We start from the raw sequence: 15,659 nt of genomic DNA on the forward strand, positions 1-15,659 counted from the left end.
TCACTTAGCCTTCTTAACCTGTTGATTATCCCCGTTTACACTTAGGGGACCTGAGACTCACAGGCATTAAGTGCCTTGTTCAAGGTAATGGGTAGTCCATGACTTGAACCCAGGCAATCTGTCTTGATCGTCTCCGTTCTTAGTCATTACTCTGCTGCCTCAGTTAGCTTTGGATCCATCTATTCTGACATCTTTAAGACTAGCTCTTTTATTTAAATAACGTCTGTGTTTAATTTCTTACCACTTCTTCTGTTGTCATTGTGGTTCATCGTCCTCTGCCTGGTCCAGCGCAGGGCTCTCATCTTTGCTTCTACTCTTACCCTCCCCACAGTCTCTCTTCCATTTAGTATTTACAGCGATCCTTTTACAGTGTGATCAGATCTCATCACTCTCTTCCTCAGATCCTTCCACTGACTTCTCTGTCCATGTGGAATGTACTCCAAACCCTTCATCACCTGGCTCCGGCACGTCTCTGTCTCCTTCCTTTAGCTCTGCTCTGTGTTGATATTTCCTCTGTGGCTCCCCTGCTGCCCAGGGATACTTGCTTAGCCTAACCCTTCCTTGTTTGATTTCCTTCCAATTCCCGTCTTTGACACAGCCTCTTCTGACTGTCATAGTCAAGTACCAGTTCTTTAAGCCACTCTCCTTTCACTTTATCCAGTCATAGCACTTGCTACTTGATATTTTATACTAGTAGGTGTATTCCCCTATTGTCTCTTTGGTTAGATTGTAAGCTGCAGAGGGGCAGGACATGGTGGGTCTCATTTACTCAGTGCTGAACTCTAGCAGGCGCTCAGTAAATCTCAGCTGAAAAAATGGAGTAAAGAAATGTCTTTACTAATTAATGGGTTAGTGCTTACTGGGAAGCGATATTGAGTTTGTGAAGTTCTCATGCTTTCTGTCTCTGGAATCAGAATCTTCCATATAGATGCTCAGTATCAGGGCACTGGGTTTCACTCATCTCATTATTCCTTCTCACAGGCCAGTGAGTAAATAGTATCCGTGAGTTCTCCAATTGTGCTTGACTGTTCTGAAACATATTCTGGTATTGTTTCAGTTCTCAAATTATATTTCTTAGAAACAAAATTTATGTCATCATTCTTGAGTAGTATTTAGTATCCTAGGCCACGGAAAATTGTATACTTGAGATTTTCCAGGAATGATTAGTCTGCTGCTTGGGCAACTTCTTTTAAATTTAGCTAGAGCAGTGTTTCTTGACTCTATACGTTATTAACCCCCCAATATTAAATTAAATTTTAATTTAAATGAACTAATTCCCTAATTCCCCAACCAGAAAAATAAAATGCTAAGAAATAGGAGAGACTGTAAATGCTGAGAAATAAAAAAAGTTGAGCCTTGGAAGGTCACAAACCATTGCAATGTCTTAAGATATTTTTTTTAACCGTCCCCCTCCCCCAATTTTGAATCTCTTTGGGAGTAGTCTCCCCACCCTCCATTGACAAGGCATGATGTTCAAGTAAGTTCTTAAGATGCTAGAATAAGTCAATTTCAGACATTATATTTTTCTTCTAAAATGTTTCAAAAACCTTTTGGTCAATCTTAATAGAGTATGGTTTATCATCAGATATACATGATGTTTATTTAAACATGTTAGTAAAATCAGTGACATGGGGCTTCTCTGGTGGCGCAGTGGTTGGGAATCTGCCTGCCAATGCAAGGGACATGGGTTCGAGCCCTGATCTGGGAAGATCCCACATGCTGCGGAGCAACTAGGCCCGTGAGCCACAACTACTGAGCCTGCGCGTCTGGAGCCTGTGCTCCGCAACGGGAGAGGCGGTGACAGTGAGAGGCCCGCGCACCGGGATGAAGAGTGGCCCCCGCTCGCCGTAACTGGAGAAAGCCCTCGCACAGAAACGAAGACCCAACACAGCCAAAAATAAATAAATTAATTAATTAATTTTAAAAAAAAATCAGTGACATGCTTTTCACTGCCCAGTTTGGAATTTCAAATTTGTTCATAGTTTGTTTATCTAATACTAGTTTTTACCTTTAGTATAGGTGCTTCTAACACTTGGAGTGGAGAAAATAGATTATAATTTAAAACTTTAATATAGATTTATGTTAAGTATTTTGGTATTATTTCTGATTTTGATTAGAAGAAATCTTACACCTATTCCTGTTTTCTAAGGCATACTTTCCAACTTCTGTTAGCTTTAGAAGTTTGCGAATCCCGTATTTACCTTTTGTTTCAGTTACAAACCAGTGGACCATAAGCTTATTTGGCTACCCTTACGGGAGGCATTTGAGGAACTCTTTGCTCAGACATTTTCCAAGAAGCAAAACTTTACATTCTTGGGACACATTCAGACCTGTTACAGGCAGAAACGGTGGCACAATCTCCTCAGACTAATGCAGCATGTGCACAAGTCGGCTGTCAACAAGGATGGAAAAGAGAGTGAGACTGGTAAGAATGTGACCCAGGCTGCCAGTGGGAGGGCATGAGGCTGAAATTTAATTAGCAGAACTAGGAGAAGAGTTTGGGGGAAGAATGAAGCAATACACACTAGAGCTTTCTAGGACTTTAGGCAGAGCTGACTAATTTTGAAGTATTGCTGCTCCTGTGACTCTAGTCAAGATTTCCATCAACACAGGTGGTCGCTGATGTTGGTGTACAGTACCACTTAGTGGTTAGTAAGTCACGTGTGCTTAGAAGAAGAGGTTGCTTCCAGAAAACTGGATTCCACAGCGAGTGGGGCTTTTGGTGGCTTAGTTATCTTCTTCCTCATCTATAAAGTGGGAATAAGAGTACCTACTTCAAAGGGTTGTTGTGAGGATAAACGAGTTAACCAATACGTATGCATATAAACAAACTGGTTAGTATAGTGGCTGCACGTGGTTGGCATCATGTAAGTGTTTGGACTTAATTTTTTATACTTCTAAGATGTGATTTTTGTGTGTTATGTTAATTGTGTGGTCTTTTAAGTTATATATATTACAACTCAAAGTGTATGTTAAATTCTTGTCTTTATTTTTCTCTAGGGTCATTACTAAAAGAGAAGTGGGAAGCATTTGGTCTTAGACTCAACCATGCCCAACAACAGATGAAAATGACTGAAAATGCCCTATTGTTTGCATTTGTAGAGGTATTTTGCTTCGGTTGTTTAGGTTAAGGGAATGCTGAATTGATGCAAAATGCAAATGTAAGGAGGCTACTGTTTTGTATTCTCTTCATGTTGACATTTTTAGGGCTTGTTGTTTAAGACAGTAAACACTTAATGAAATAATTCTTTGGGGGGAAGATTTTTTTTAATGTCTGTTATAGAAATTATAAAGTCTTGGTGAACACCATCATTACTATTTTTAAAGATGCAGCTGAGAACAACTAGTGAATTTTTTTATTGTTTCATAGCTGTGTGTGTGTGTGTGTGTGTGTGTGTGTGTGTGTGAGTGTGAGTGTGTGTGAGAGAGAGAGACAGAGAGAGAGAGAGATTTGGGTCCATTCCTGTTAGGACACATTTTTGATTCCAGTGCATGGGTAGTTCTACTGTTTTCTCTCCTGTGACCTTGCAGGATCAACTTAGTTAAATGTTTGTGACGTAAGCTTTTTATATTTTTATTAAAGAAAATTGTTTCTGTGGCAGTCTTCAGACCACACTCTAAGGGAGGTGTAGGAATCTTACTTGAGATGATGTCTTAGTAAGAGAGAAAGTCCCTCAACCATATATCCATTGTTGTGGGAAATTTAGTCATCAGTGCTTAATCTTAATATGATTGTTTCTAATATAACCAATGAAAATGTCAAGTGCTCTCAAAATAGGGTCTATACCTATTTCATGACTTGACATTACACTGGATTTTAATATGTTTGTTCCATTTTATTTTTTTCAGTTTTATTTACAGAAGATTCTTTGTTAGGATCACCATGAAAACAAAAGCATAAAGCAGTTTAATAATAGTAAAACAATTAAGTTTCTGATGTTTTGTCAGTTCATTGCTTTTGGAAATAGAACTTGAGATCAAATCAGTAGAGATGAGGAAAGATTCATCTTGATATTCTTCAGCACCTGTGAAAGGCTCTGAATTACAACCACTATACACTCTTGATTTAGTCATTTATCTTTTCTTGGTATACTCATAGCCTGACCCTGTATTTATTTTGGGTCTTTTTAATAACCATTTGGTTACCTTTAAACATCTGAATACATTGTAAGCTATTATTTGCCTTAGCATCCATATAATGGGATGGTCTAGTTTATTGCATCTCATCGTTAGGCTCAGAGAGATTCCCTTGACCCTTTTGGATATTTGAAAAAAAGTTAACTTGACCAGCCATTTGGCACTAAGGTGTCAGCTCATCAGGTAGGAGCGGTTTGCCCTTGCCTCTGCTGCTGACCCTGCTCACATAACTGTTCTTGGTGAGTGTGTTTGTGTTTGAAATGGACCCTTAACATTTTACTTCATCTTCTAGGGTGCATTAGCTCAGGCTGTAAAGAAAGGAGAGTGGATCTTGTTGGATGAGATTAATCTGGCTGCTCCAGAAACATTGGAATGTCTGAGTGGTTTACTTGAAGGCTCCTCTGGCTCTCTGGTGTTGCTGGATCGAGGAGACACAGGTAGCACTTGATCCCCTTGGGGTTTGACTTGATGCGAGGCCTTTTGGCCTCTTTAAAGTAATACTCTTGGGACTTCCCTGGTGGTCCAGTGGGTAAGACTCCGTACTCCCAATGCAGGGGGCCTGGGTTGGATCCCAGGTCGGGGAACTAGATCCGGCATGCTGCAACTAAGAGTCTGCATGCCACAACTAAGACCCGGGGCAGCCTAAATAAATAAATAAAATGTTTTTTTTAAAAAAGTAATATTCTTTTGGTTAGGTAGATTACATAGGCCTCCCAGTGTGATTTATTTATTCTGTAGATAGTAATTTTCTGCAAAGTCTTATTGTTAGGTGATATAGGGAATGAAAAGAATACAATAATTTGTCAAGGCATTGGGGTAGTGGGTGATAAGGCATGCACACTCAGTGACAGTGTTACGCGCTGATGAATAGGTGATGAAACATAAATAGCATGAACAACCTCACCATAAGAGATGGTGGGATGGCAGTTTAAGATTAAGTTGTGTACATAGATCTGGAAACTGATTTCATTGGGGTTTGAGAAAAGGCAAGGATGGTTGAGCAGCCAGTACCATCCTTGCTGAGCCTTGAGGCATAGTGGTTCACCCTGGGGTTCAGTGGAGTTAGTCTTCCCCTGATCACTTATTGTTACAAGTTGTTGAGAGTTTATAGTTTTCTTTTAACAGAACCACTGGTTCGTCATCCGGATTTCCGTTTATTTGCGTGTATGAATCCAGCAACTGATGTGGGCAAAAGAAATCTCCCACCAGGAATAAGAAACAGGTAAGGGGACATGGCTTGGTTCCTGGAGCTGTTTTTAAAATTAAGTTCTCTTTATCGATTGATTGGTAGTATTAACGTAACCAGCCCTCATAACAATGCTGGAAATTTATTGATTGCTGATACAGGAATCTTTTTACTTGTAGTAGTCTTCTTTCTATAGGTGGTAGGAATGTGGAAAGCTCCAGAACACTGGGAGTTTTTTTCCTTTGGGTTGTTCGTATGACATCTAATGGCTCATGGATATTGTTGAAAACAAAAATCTTTCCTCCTTCAGATAGCCTTTTAGCTATTAGAAAACCTTCACATAACGAAATAATAGTATATCATATAGCAACATAAGTGCATTTTAGGCAGAGTCTTCTTGAATGAGACTAATGATGTGTAAAAGAACATTTAAGTTTCAGTTTTCATCATTAAGCACAGACTGACATGAGCAAGATGTTTTATGTATGTAGCATTTGGGAAAAGATAAATGACCTTGAAGAACCTAAGGGCAGGACAGGAAGAAAGACGCAGACAGAGAATGGACTGGAGGACATGGGGAGGGGGAAGGGTAAGCTGGGAAGAAGTGAGAGAGTGGCACGGACATATATACACTACCAAATGTAAAATAGATAGCTAGTGGGAAGCAGCCGCATAGCACAGGGAGATCAGCTCCGTGCTTTGTGACCACCTAGAGGGGTGGGTTAGGGAGGGTAGGAGGGAGACGCAAGAGGGAGGGGATATGGGGATATATGTATATGTATAGCTGATGCACTTTGTTATAAAGCAGAAACTAACACATCATTGTAAAGCAATTATACTCCAATAAAGATGTTTTTAAAAAAGATAAATGACCTTGTTTATTGTTGGTAACCTTTTGTTGAATCTGAGTTTTAAAATAGTGTTAAAACTTTACTAGATCTTCTCCCACATTATAAAAGTAGTAAAAGCTTTTTAGGAAAATTTTTTCAACCACAAATATGTATTTTCCTTTGCTACAGCTATGAAATTTTGATAGTGAGGCTTTTTTGTTATTGTTGCATGTACTTTTTGTTACATATAGTTGTAATCAAAAACACTTGAAAATGAGGATAAATAAAGTCTTATTTTTGTAACTGTGTTTGCAAGGACTGTTTGACTTTCTTCGAAGTAGTAATGGTAGATTTTTGGTAGCGGTTACATTATTTTCTATTTCATTATGATCAATCTGTATCTCAAGTTGAAAGGCCTTCATAATTCATATCACAAGCAGGTAAAATGAGTTTATATAACTCTGTCTTGTGTTTTTGTACTGTCAGAGTAGCTGTACTAACTTCCTCAGAAATGGTTATTATGGAATAATAATTGTCTTAACAGGTTCACAGAACTTTATGTAGAAGAATTGGAAAGTAAAGAAGACTTACAGATCCTTATTGTGGATTATCTCAAAGGCTTGAGTGTGAACAGGAGCACGGTGCAAGGAATCATAACGTGGGTTCTTTTTGGTTTCTCTTTATAGACTTCTCCTCTGAGCATAAAAATGTGTACCTCATGCACGTATACTGTTTTCTTCTTTTTTGCTTCTAACGAGAGAAGACTGATGGAAGGATTATTTAGATTTTACTTTAATGTTGGAACCTTATGGACTCCCTTGGATTTTCCTAAGGAAACTACATAGAGAGCTTATGAGAATATGTATTGTCAATACCTATGAGAATATGTAAACAATTAGATAATGCTCTCCTAATTACTTCTTTATTCACAGCTAAGAGTTTGAATCCCTTGAGGATATATAAATGGCTTGTATTTTGATCTGCCTTGGTGATATCCTACTTTTTGCAATTTGTATATTAGCTTTGTGGAATGTAGAGGGGGGAAGGTTGATATAATTGATTGAGGCCAGTTTGGAATTATTAGAGTCTTAGCTGAATGAAGTATAGAGTGGTTATATTGCTTGGTGCTTTAATTTGAGTTTCTTTCCTCTGTGTTTTGTATGCCATGTGGAAAGGGTGCAGTCTTTTGTATCATACACCCTGGGTTCTAGTGCTGGCTCTGTCATCTGGGGCACGTCACTTAGTTGATTTTATCTGTGTCCTCCAAAACAAGATATACAATATGTAAAGATTTTGAAGTTGGATCATATTAGTGTTTTACTTTGCTTTTTGTGCTTTTTTCTTTATTTTTTTTTTTACAAGTAGTTATTGAGTGGCTCAGATGCTAGGGATACAGTTATAAATAAAACAGACAATCTTGGTTCTTTTCAGGGAGCTTTAATTCTACAGGTGAAGATAATCAGTAAATACTGTTATTTTTGGTTGTGATCAGTGAAGAAAAAGAACATATAAAGCAAAATGCTGGTTAGAAAATAAAACTTGGAGCCCGGTTTTAAATAGGTTAGTCAAAGAGGTATTTGTCAAAGGGCTTCGGAGTGGTTTGTCACACCACATTTTAAAATCAGAGCACTTTTTGTTAGCCAAGAATATTTAGACAAAAGCGTAAATATGTGTAGTTAAAATTCAAAAAGCTGGAGATAAAGCAGTGTGGCTGAAGTGTGGCTCTTATAAAATGCTAACAGGGCTTCCCTGCTGGCGCAGTGGTTGAGAGTCCGCCTGCTGATGCAGGGGACACGGGTTCGTGAGAGGTTCATGTTCCATATATAAAAACCCACTTCTGGAATGTAGAGTCTTTCTACAAAAGAAAGAATGTCTAGCTAGATTGCAAGGAGGGACGACAGATCTCATTTGGGCAAGAACTTGGGTTTCATCTCTTTATTTGGTTGCACTGGGTCTTAGCTGTGGCAGGTGGGCTCTTTAGTTGTGGCGTGTGAACTCTTAGTTGCTACATGCATGTGGGATTTAGTTCCCTGACCAGGGATTGAATCTGGGACCCCTGCATTGGGAGTGTGGAGTCTTATCCACTGTGCCACCAAGGGAGTCCCTTGGGTTTCATCTCTGACACATGTTTGGTTATACTTGGTCTTGTGGCACGTGATCATGATTTTTTTTTTTTTTTTTTTTTTTTGGCTACTTTGAGTCTTTGGTGCTGTGTGTATTGGGCATTCTCTAGTTGCGGCAAGCGGGGTCTATTCTTCATTGCGGCGCACAGGCTTCTCATTGCAGTGGCTTCTCTTGTTTCGGGCACAGGCTCTGGGCATGTGGGCTTCAGTAGTTGCGGCGTGTGGGCTCAGCATTTGTGGCTCGCGGGCTCTAGAGCGCAGGCTCAGTAGTTGTGGCGCACGGGTTTAGTTGCTCCACGGTATGTGGGATCTTCCCGGACCAGGGCTTGAACCCGTGTACCCTGCATTGGCAGTGGATTCTTAACCACTGCACCACCAGGGAAGTCCTTCATGAATTTTTGAGATTTGCACTTGATGTTTCAGTCTGAAACTTCTTCCCTCTTGTCATCTTCTGGACTTCTAAATTATGTGGTAATGAAAGTAGAAATGGTCACCATATCATCATGCTTTTTAACATTTTGTCATTGTTGATTATAACCGTATCTGTAGACTTTCTTTTAAAATACCATTACTTTTGTTTTCTGAGTGCTTATCCATCACCATTAGAGATTACCCAGGGACTTCATTTAACCCTCATATTAAAGCTGACTTCGGAACCCTGTGTTTGGATTCAGTATATTCTTGCTAAGGGCCTCTCATATCTCACTACCATTCCCTTAAAATTCAGACACATCTCACCTTTCTCCTCTTTCCATCCTAAGGGAAATTGATCAATATTCACTTTATTATTTTTGATGCTCTAAGAAGTTGTATGTAAGCTTGGCCATCTAATCTATAAAAATGCCTTTTGCTCCTTTTGTAGAGAAGTGAGAACAACAGCAAAATAGTAGGGCTTATTAGTTAATAAAATAAATCTTTTGAACTGCATCCTCTCTGTAGGTTCTATACAGCTGTGCGGAAGGAGTCTGGGACAAAATTGGTGGATGGGACCGGCCACAGACCTCACTACAGCCTTCGGACTCTCTGTAGGGCCCTGCGATTTGCAGCCTCCAATCCGTGTGGCAACATCCAGCGCTCGCTCTATGAGGTCTTTGTCCAGTCTGTGTTTGGTTGGGAGCTTGTTGGATGGGCACACCATGGGGAAGGAGCAAGCGGGGATGCCCGTGCCAGGGTTGCCAGTGTTTTCTGTTTAGTCAGATGAGCTCAGAACTTTTCATACCGGAACTACCCTGCCCTTTTTCTACCATTGTGTCCCATTTAAAAGATGTTCTGGGGCTTCCCTGGTGGCACAGTGGTTAAGAATCCACTTGCCAATGCAGGGGACACAGGTTCAAGCCCTGGTCCGGGAAGACCCCACATGCTGCGGAGCATCTAAGCCCGTGCGCCACAGCTACTGAGCCTGGGCTCTAGAGCCTGCGAGCCACAACTACTGAAGCCCGCCCATCTAAAGCCCATGCTCTGCAACAAGAGAAGCCCCCACAATGAGAAGCCCACGCATTGCAACGAAGAATAGGCCCCGCTCGCCGCAACTAGTGAAAGCCTGCACACAGCAACGAAGACCCAACGCAGCCAATAAATAATTAATTAATTAAAATAAAGTAAAATAAATAATAAAAAATATATTCTTTTAAAAAAAAAGTTGTTCTGGGCACCAGCACCACCCGAGAGGTTGAATTTTGTTTCTGAAATAAGTTGGCCTGTTACTGCAGAAGGATAAATAGTGTTACACTTGTGTTTTCTCTAGGGCTTTTGTTTGGGTTTCTTAACACAGCTTGACAGGGCATCGCACCCAATAGTTCAGAAGCTCATCTGTCAGCACATTGTTTCTGGCAATGTTAAAAGTCTGCTGAAGCAGGTAGGTTCTTTTTTGATTTTTGACTTAAATGAAAGGCTGAAATATCAAATTGTTAGCTGTTTTGATTTTGGTTTTGGTTTTTTTGCAAAACTTGTTTCTAATTATAAAAGTTGTCAGTTTGTTCCACAAAATTTTAACATAGGTGGTGAAAATTCCTGATAATCCTGATCTTTGGAGATTTAAACCCTATAGTTAGTCCTTTCCATCTAAATTGTGTGTGTGTGTATACATATATATATTTAAAAGTTTAAAAATCTTTTTTATATATTCAAATTCTAATATATGTGTGTGTGTAGATTTATCAAGGTAAATTCTAATACAGGCATACCTCACTTTATTGCAGTTTGCTTTATTGCACTTAGTAGATACTGCAGTTTTTTACAAATTGAAGGTCTGTGGCAACCCTATGTTGTCAGTGATGGTTAGCATTTTTTAGCAATAAAGCATTTTAAAATGAAGATATGTACATCTTTGTTAGACATGTTATTGCACACCTAATAGATTGTAGTACAGTGTAAACATAACTTTCATATGCATTGAGAAACCAAAAAATTTGTGTGACTGGCTTTATTGCCGTATTGGCTTTATTGTGATAATTGCTTTATTGCCGTAGTCTGGAATCAAATCTGGAAAATCTCCAAGGTCTGCCTGTATATATGTAATATAAGTAATATAAATGAAACCGTCTCATAAGAATGTTCTGTAGTTTCCTTTCTTAACCTAACTATATCCTGGATATATTTTTATGTCTGTACCACAGATCACTGTGAGTGACGTGCTTTCTAATTGTCACATAGCATTTCATTGGAAGCTTGCGCCACAGTTTATCTGCACACCCCCCTTCTGATCGATGGTTGGGCTTTTTTTCTCCTTTCCTTTCCTTGTTTCTATTGTACACAATCACCATTTCAGTTTGACAGAGGAAATTACAGAATAACATGGGATTTAAAGAGGCTGAGAGAAACTGGCTCACAAACTGACTTGTTTGTCTATTGCTTGCTCTTTAGGAAGAAAGAGCCATTGGGATTGTGGGTACTTTGGATTCAGTGTTTTTTCCTTTTAAAAAATTACACAAGTAACACATGAATATATACTTTTGGTAAACTGTGACAATGCTGAGAAAAGACTCAAGCTTGCTTCGATTATTATCGCATTACCATTCCCCTCCACTTATTTTTTTGTATGCTTTCCTCATGCTTATATATGATGGTGGCTTAACAGTTCTTTTTTCTCACTGCTCTTCTGCCCAACTGAGAAGTCCTTAAAAGCAGTGCCTACAACTGTGGCTTCAAGTCAGGGGGCTAAATGTTCTAGAAGAGCACTTTTCTATAGCTATATATCTGACCACCATTTGACCATTTTTGATCTATAAAAATGGCAGTTTTGTATAAATCAGCTTAACTTCCACCATACCTTCAAAAGGTTATGCCATCATCTACAATATTATCCTTAACAAATTAGTTTCTCTGGAGGGTTGCTTTTATTTTTAATGTCTTCTAGGGGATCCAGAACATAGTAGTGCATAGTGCCCCGCTCTCCCCGCCCCAATACAACACTGGCTATGTTTTGGGAATGTGGTTTATATGAAATTCATGTTTTTGACCAAAATACTTAGAGTGGGATGTTTGGTAGATGAGAGAAGAGAACTGAGTCATAAACTATCTGAGAAAGTATTTTCATTCAAGTTTTCCCCCATATCTCCCTAACCCCACCTGAATTTTAAAACCAGTACGTGTCGCCATTTTGTTCTCCTTCCTCAAAGTAATTTTTTTTCATGTTCATTTGTGGGTTTTAATGTTGAAAGCATCCAGAACAAGCAGCATTCTTGGTGACAGTTTTTTTTCCCACTTTACACCCCTCTCTGAAAGCCATAGTTGTCGTGGGTCTGTGGGTTATTTCTCTAACTCTTGTGTCTTTCAGCCTATTCCAGAACCAAAAGGAGGTCGGCTTATCCAGGTGGAAGGCTACTGGATTTCGGTGGGAGACAAGGAACCTACAATAGATGAGACATACATCCTCACGTCTTCCGTCAAGCTGAACCTGAGAGACATAGTCCGAGTGGTCTCTGCAGGGTGTGTGGACCTTTTCTAACACTGCTGTGATGTCTTATCAGCATAGGCATTGCTGAAAGTCTAGTCCTACTTGCTGAACTTTCAAAGGGCTCTATTGTTATTCATTGGCTGAGTGAATAATTATTTTCTAAGTCAATCCTGTCACTTTTCTCCAGACACAAAACATCGTTTCTAGTTGTACCTTTGGTGGGAGCAATATGGACACATTATTTTGGCCATCATTAAGGTTGCTTTTTAGTATTTTGCTGATGGATACTCATTACCCATTACTTGTTCAGTGTGTAACAGTTACTCCTGCTTACTGTTTCTCACTAGTGCAAGAGAGGCTGGAATTACTTTCCTCGGTAGTTTCTGAGGAACCATTTTTTTTTTTTTTTTTTTTTGGGGATCCTGCATCGGCAGGCGGACTCTTAACCACTGCGCCACCAGGGAAGCCCCTGAGGAACCATTTTTACATAGAAACTTCTCAGGGCTTAAGAAACGTTCCATTAGTAGTGCATAGGTATATAAAAATGTTCTCTTATGAAGATGTTAAATGTTATAGTTGTTCTTTTTTAAATACTACATGATTTAATTCTGGTTTCTGTCTTTTTTTTTCTCTTTTTAATTGCTTTATTGGCTGATCCTTTAAAGAACATATCCAGTGCTGATTCAGGGAGAGACATCAGTGGGTAAAACAAGCCTGATACGGTGGCTGGCCGCAGCTACTGGTAACCACTGTGTGCGTATTAACAACCACGAGCACACAGATATTCAGGAGTACATTGGTTGTTACACATCCGGCTCCTCAGGGAAGCTCATGTTTAAAGAAGGTAAGGTTGTAATTCTATTCCTTGGGTCTCCTCAAGCAATCTTCATCCTTTCCAGTTGAGGCACAGGATGGACGCCATAATAGCTGTTTTTTCTTTCTCCCTGAGCTATGTGATGGTTAAAGGGTGATGGTTAGGGCCCCAGCTTCCTTTGAGCCACACTAATCTTGTTGGCTGTGCACAGGACTGGGGCCTAGGTTTTTTTGCTTTTTAAAAAATTAATTAATTTTTGGCTGTGTTGGGTCTTCGTTGCTGCACGCGGGCTTTCTCTAGTTGCGGAGGCTACTCTTCATTGTGGTGCGCGGGCTTCTCATTTTGTGGTGGTTTCTCGTTGTGGAGCACGGGCTCTAGGTGCATGGGCTTCAGTAGTTGTGGCACGTGGGCTTAGTTGCTCCGTGGCATGTGGGATCTTCCCAGACCAGGGATGGAACCTGTGTCCCCTGCCTTGGCAGGTGGATTCTTAGCCTCTGCTCCACCAGGGAAGTCCTGGGGCCTAGTTTTGAAGAGTGCAGTTGAACTACGTCATTTCCTAGAGAATCAGAAGAGGGGTAAGCATTTAACAGAGGGAAGCTGAGAATAGATGAGAATGTGGTGACTTAAATGAAAGTGGACTTCAGGGGAAAAAGTAAGTTGTAAATGTAATATTCATCAGCTTTGGCTCCCCCTTTGTGTGAAATAAAAAGGAGTGGCTTTCCCTGGTGGCGCAGTGGTTGAGAGTCTGCCTGCCGATGCAGGGAACGTGGGTCCGTGCCCCGGTCTGGGAAGATCCCACATGCTGTGGAGTGGCTGGGCCCGTGAGCCATGACCGCTGAGCCTGTGTGTCCGGAGCCTGTGCTCCGCAATGGGAGAGGCCACAGCAGTGAGAGGCCCGCATACCGCAAAAAAATAATAATAATAATAAAAAATAAAACGGAGTATGTTTAATTGAAAATTATGCATCCTTGATACGCACAACCACAAATTATTTGGGGACATGACTAGCTGCAGAGAATAATTTGCTTTGAAATTTAATGATAATCTAGGATTTGTTGATTTGTATATAACATTTAAAAAAAAACTTTGGACTAATTTATGCACTAATTTTCAGTATGTATTTCCTCTAAGGTGTTCTTATTGATGCTATGAGAAAGGGCTATTGGATTATTTTAGATGAGTTAAATTTGGCCCCTACCGATGTGCTAGAGGCACTGAACAGACTGTTGGATGATAACCGTGAATTGCTCATAACGGAAACACAAGAAGTTGTTAAAGCACATCCTCGCTTCATGCTTTTTGCTACCCAGAATCCCCCAGGACTTTACGGAGGCAGAAAGGTGTGTAGCATTTGCCCCCTTACTCCTGTTTGTTACCGAATTGAGTAGAAAAGTCGTCTTGGTAACACTGAGGTGTTTTTACCTCTTTTGAAGGATTTTTCTTTTTGTGGTGAATAGCAGAGCATACATTTTGAAAATTAAATGAAAAGGTCCTTTGTATCATGTTGTTTCTGTGCGTTTCCCAGATGCTTTCTAGAGCGTTCAGGAATCGATTTGTGGAATTGCACTTTGATGAACTGCCTAGTTCTGAGTTGGAAACCATCTTGCACAAGCGGTGTAGCTTGCCACCCTCCTACTGCAGCAAGTTGGTTAAAGTCATGCTGGAGCTTCAGGTATTCCATCTCTCCATCACTTAGCTTCAAATGGACTGTGTTGATGAGATTTGGTGATCAGAATCTGAGGCTTCCTGGGGTAGAAACAGCCCATCCACCCATTTATTATTTTTTTCAGAGTAAGGATCTTATCTTTAAAACTCATTCCATTAATATCCAGTTTTTGGTTTTGTGTTGTAAATTGGCAATTTAATACCATGTTAAAATTTTTCTGATAATTATATGTGATGACAGTTCCCTACTTGTGGATAATATGGAACATTTTACTTAGGTTGGAATTTGGCATCAACAAACTGCAGTTTTTGCTTTTTAAATGGGTGTAATCCTTGAATGGACATAACTAAAGAGATCCTTTATGTGTGGCCCTCCCTTTTCAGTTCTACAAAGCTACAGTTTTTTTTTTTTTTTTTAAGAATATTCCTCCCCCCCTTTTTTTCCTAAAGATTTCCCAGAACTTACTCATCATTTATTTATTTATTTATTTGTTGCGGCAGATGGGCTCCTCAGTTGCAGTCGTGGGCTCCTTAGTTGCAGCTTGTGGACTCCTTAGTTGTGGCATGCAAAAACTCTTAGTTGCGGCATGCATCTGGGATCTGGTTCCCTGACCAGGGATTGAACCCGGACCCCCTGCATTGGGAGCGTGGAGTCTTAACCACTGCACCACCAGGGAAGTCCCAAGAATAACCCATTTATTTTATGGGGTTAAAAGTGGTTTTTATCAGAATTATACACTGTTAAATTACTTTCTAGAAAGCTAATAATTGCCACTCTTACTACTGGGGTCCCACACTGCGGGATTCATTTTCCTGCGTGTTTGCCACTATTTGCATTATTATTCGTAATTGTTTTCTATGTGTTATATGAGATGGAATTCCATTATTTGTTATGTTCTTTACTTACACATGGGTTTGAACATTTATCTTCAAATGATTGCAGTCCCTTTACTTTTTTTTTTTTTTTTTTTTTTTTTGTACCCGGGCCTCTCACTGCTGTGCCCCCCCC

At 39.9% G+C, this 15,659-nt stretch overlaps 1 protein-coding gene across 1 annotated transcript in view; it reads left to right on the forward strand.

The window, feature by feature from the left end:
• MDN1 (midasin AAA ATPase 1) overlaps window positions 1-15,659 on the forward strand; it is a 157,476-nt gene that overhangs the window by 42,059 nt on the left and 99,758 nt on the right. Inside the window, exons 16-26 of the mRNA XM_024731782.1 lie at window positions 2,214-2,425; window positions 3,001-3,104; window positions 4,430-4,574; window positions 5,263-5,359; window positions 6,698-6,811; window positions 9,216-9,363; window positions 10,021-10,131; window positions 12,052-12,203; window positions 12,837-13,015; window positions 14,117-14,325; window positions 14,511-14,657. Of these exons, the coding sequence (XP_024587550.1) occupies window positions 2,214-2,425; window positions 3,001-3,104; window positions 4,430-4,574; window positions 5,263-5,359; window positions 6,698-6,811; window positions 9,216-9,363; window positions 10,021-10,131; window positions 12,052-12,203; window positions 12,837-13,015; window positions 14,117-14,325; window positions 14,511-14,657 (1,618 nt within the window). The remainder of the gene's footprint in view (window positions 1-2,213; window positions 2,426-3,000; window positions 3,105-4,429; window positions 4,575-5,262; window positions 5,360-6,697; window positions 6,812-9,215; window positions 9,364-10,020; window positions 10,132-12,051; window positions 12,204-12,836; window positions 13,016-14,116; window positions 14,326-14,510; window positions 14,658-15,659) is intronic.

This window comes from Neophocaena asiaeorientalis, unplaced genomic scaffold (genome assembly GCF_003031525.2).
Source record: "Neophocaena asiaeorientalis asiaeorientalis breed wild unplaced genomic scaffold, Neophocaena_asiaeorientalis_V1.1 scaffold232, whole genome shotgun sequence".
Lineage (NCBI taxonomy): Eukaryota > Metazoa > Chordata > Mammalia > Artiodactyla > Phocoenidae > Neophocaena > Neophocaena asiaeorientalis.